Below are 3,079 nucleotides of genomic sequence, written 5' to 3' on the forward strand. Positions count from 1 at the left end.
TTAAATTCTGACATCTTAGGTAAATTGTATAAATTATGATCCTCTCAAATTTGTGCTTAAACTAGCGAGTTATGAACTCCAAAACTAGACCTCAAGGCCAAGCTAATCCATTCCCAATCCATATATATATTAGTTTTGATTTTGAGCGCAGGGCTTTGTCAGCTACTGATAAACTTTTGAGATCTACTCAACAACAATATTTTTTTTTGAATCTAAACTCATCTGTAAATTTGAATCATGTTTTTCCTCAAAAAATTAGCCATCTTTTTGGTTAAAGGGTGCATGTGCTTGTATTGAAGCCTGAGATCTATGTGGCTAACAAACAAGCATTAATTTTTTTATCAAATATATAATTTAGGTTCATGCAACTTGGAAGTATTATAAGGTGCATGTACTCCCACGTGTAAAGAATTGCTCTCCATTAATTTCTCTCAAACAAAAAGAATTATTCTCCATTGATGTTCCGTAAACAACTGCGTCAAAGTATACGAGGTCTTTGATTAGACATAAGCCAAAAGCTATATAATTAATAGGTTGCACAGCGTTCATGTTGCAAGTAAATAGAACTTGGCAGCACCGACGAAAGCCAAGGAATAAGATAAAGATGAGTGTAGGTCCATTGGGAGACACAGGATATGCTTGATATCCACGTATAAGGCTCGTGTCGTTGGACCCACCGGACACGGCGGGACATCACGTGGGTGTGACCCACCACCGGTCTCTCGACTCCGGCGTTCATGGGTGGAGGAAGGGGAGCCCTGCTTTGGACTTGTACCCGTCGAATGGGTCATCACCTATATGTGTCATTCCTTCCGTGCCCCACACGCTTTCCACTCCCCTTCTCTTTAGACTTTTCCCACATCTTCATGTGATCTCTCCCAATCATTACCCCTTTGGTACCTTCTCCCACTCTTAAGGCACATATATACATACGTATATGTATGTATGTATGTATGTATGAACATACGTACTTAACAAAAAGATCATGTGTTTTTATGTCCTCCTTGTATCTTTTCATGAACAGTTCATGCCGACAAGGCCTATATATATCAGCTATATGTGATATCATAGATTTTTTCTCTTTTTCTCAATTATCTGCAAGATTAGGAGAAATATTTTCATGAGAGAGAGAAAGAGAGATATATAATTCATATGTAGACAGAAGAAAAAAAATGAAAAGTTTATATACACTGCATGCAGGGGGAGAGAGAAGAAATTGCAAAAGTTTCTTTTCGTAGCATTAAAAGCTAATGGGAATTTTTTTTTTTCTTCTGTACAATGATTAATAACATACTTGATTAGAGAAAAAAAAAAAAAACATATATAACAACCTAGGAGATGGGTTAACTAGACAGGTGTTTGAACATTAGGAGATGATGGGATTCTTCTATTCATTGATCAAAATTAAGTGAGAAGGGAGAGAATTACATGTCATATGGTGACTATTGGGGATAGTCCTCAACCCTAGGCCCACAACCCGAAAAAGAAGAGAGGGTGTGGGTTTGTGGTGTGAGGTCTGAAAGCTCCTTCCTAGAATGTTGCTGAATGGGTAAAAGGATTGAAGAAACGAGGTTTTGGCTTGGCCACCATGAAAGGTCCGGCACCGCCGCCGCCTTTGGAGCCATCGGAGGCACCGCCGCTGATACTCTCGCATGAAGGGCACATGGTGAGGGTGGCTGCAGGAAATTGCATATAGAGCGGCTGTGCAAATTTGAGGGCCTTGAGCTCCTGTAGCTCCTTCTGTAGCCTCCTGTTCTCGTCCGTCAGCGTTTCGCAGCACCGTTTAAGGAATTCGCAATCAACTTCGGTCTGCTTCAGCTTAGTTCTGCGAAGAATTCAAATCAAGCATGAATATATGTATGAGAAACAAGAACTAGGAGTCAAAAATCCTCCATATGGATAATTAACTTTTTAAACTAATAATTATTTCACTACGTCGCATTGTATGTTATGAAAGTGGGACAAACCTTGCTCTCCTATTCTGAAACCATACTTCCACTTGTCTCGGTCGGAGATTCAATTGTTTGGCTAACGCTTGTTTTTGTTTCTGATCATCAAAAAGCGATGAATATAAATTCTAAAAAGAGACTAATAAACGGCATATACATGAAAGAATCTTGAATTATGGATGAGACTCACTGGATTGAGGGTACTATGCTCCTTAAACCTGTCCTCTAAAAGGGCGGACTGCTCCTTGGTAAGCCTCAGCTTCTTTCTAGCACTACCATCCTCTTCTTCATCACTAGCCCTGGAGGACAGTCTCTCCATCTCCGCCTCCTCGCACCCTGCGTCCCTTTCCCTCTTGATGTGTGGAGGATATGCAGCGGAGAAGGGCGAGACCACGCTATGAGGCGACGATATCCGTGCCGGCGGCCGCTCCTCCTCGCTCGCCTTGTGAGCCTCAGCTTTTGGCATGTTGCTCGCCCCATACGCATCGTCGGAGATGCTTAAGGTGAGTGATGGTTCGCGAGGCGTCGGAATTGAGAAAGATGAGCATGGTTCTCGTCGCCGATTGTGATCGTTGGATGAGCCGCTCCTCCCACCAATGCCCAATCCAAGGGCGAGACCGGGGTGACACATATCTTCTTGGTCCATATCCGTGGTAGCTAGCTTGGATTTCTATCCCCTGAAGAGGTTGTCTCCCCTTATATATTTGCTTATAAGAGAAGGGAGGGAGGGGTGCCTATGATTGTTGGCAAAGGAAAGGAAGGAATGAGTGAGGGAAATGAATTTGGTGATGTGAGGGGATTTTTGTGAGAATATGGGATATATCTCCCATGCACTATAGAGGCTGATAAATGGGAACCTAGCTAGCTCCCCTAGTACGAAAAGGAGGGTAAAAATTATTGGTTGGGTACATGGGAAGAAAGGAGAGGAGAGATGACTACGTGGATTCACGTGGGGATGGGTGGGAGGGTACCAGACATTATAAAACTGATCAAGGGTGTGATTTTGCCTCCTCTACTCACGACCCACCCACCCGCTCACCAACCAACCTTTTGCCTCGTTAACCGTGTGTGGTTCCACCCCCTCTATTTTTTCCTTTCTCCATGGGCTTTTATTCTTCCTTTGCTTTAAA

At 42.8% G+C, this 3,079-nt stretch overlaps 1 protein-coding gene across 1 annotated transcript; it reads right to left on the reverse strand.

The window, feature by feature from the left end:
- Nucleotides 1-1,374: 1,374 nt before the first annotated feature.
- On the reverse strand, nucleotides 1,375-2,731 carry LOC105055890 (homeobox-leucine zipper protein HOX19). The gene is made up of 3 exons (XM_010937900.4): nucleotides 2,140-2,731; nucleotides 1,968-2,047; nucleotides 1,375-1,825 (listed from the first exon to the last, which is right to left on the reverse strand). Exons 1-3 carry the CDS (start codon nucleotides 2,593-2,595, stop codon nucleotides 1,531-1,533), a joined length of 831 nt encoding a protein of 276 aa, XP_010936202.1. The 5' UTR covers nucleotides 2,596-2,731; the 3' UTR covers nucleotides 1,375-1,530.
- Between the last annotated feature and the right edge of the window lie 348 nt (nucleotides 2,732-3,079).

This window comes from Elaeis guineensis, chromosome 13, assembly GCF_000442705.2.
Source record: "Elaeis guineensis isolate ETL-2024a chromosome 13, EG11, whole genome shotgun sequence".
Lineage (NCBI taxonomy): Eukaryota > Viridiplantae > Streptophyta > Magnoliopsida > Arecales > Arecaceae > Elaeis > Elaeis guineensis.

What these genes read in the sequence shown, in the direction of transcription:
- LOC105055890 (XM_010937900.4), bottom strand. Translation starts at nt 2,595, where the DNA reads ATGGACCAAGAAGATATGTGTCACCCCGGTCTCGCCCTTGGATTGGGC. An exon ending in AGCATAGTACCCTCAATCCA is followed by an intron (nt 2,048 to 2,139) that starts GTGAGTCTCATC and finishes TTTGATGATCAG; the next exon opens with AAACAAAAACAAGCGTTAGC. An exon ending in TTTCAGAATAGGAGAGCAAG is followed by an intron (nt 1,826 to 1,967) that starts GTTTGTCCCACT and finishes AATTCTTCGCAG; the next exon opens with AACTAAGCTGAAGCAGACCG.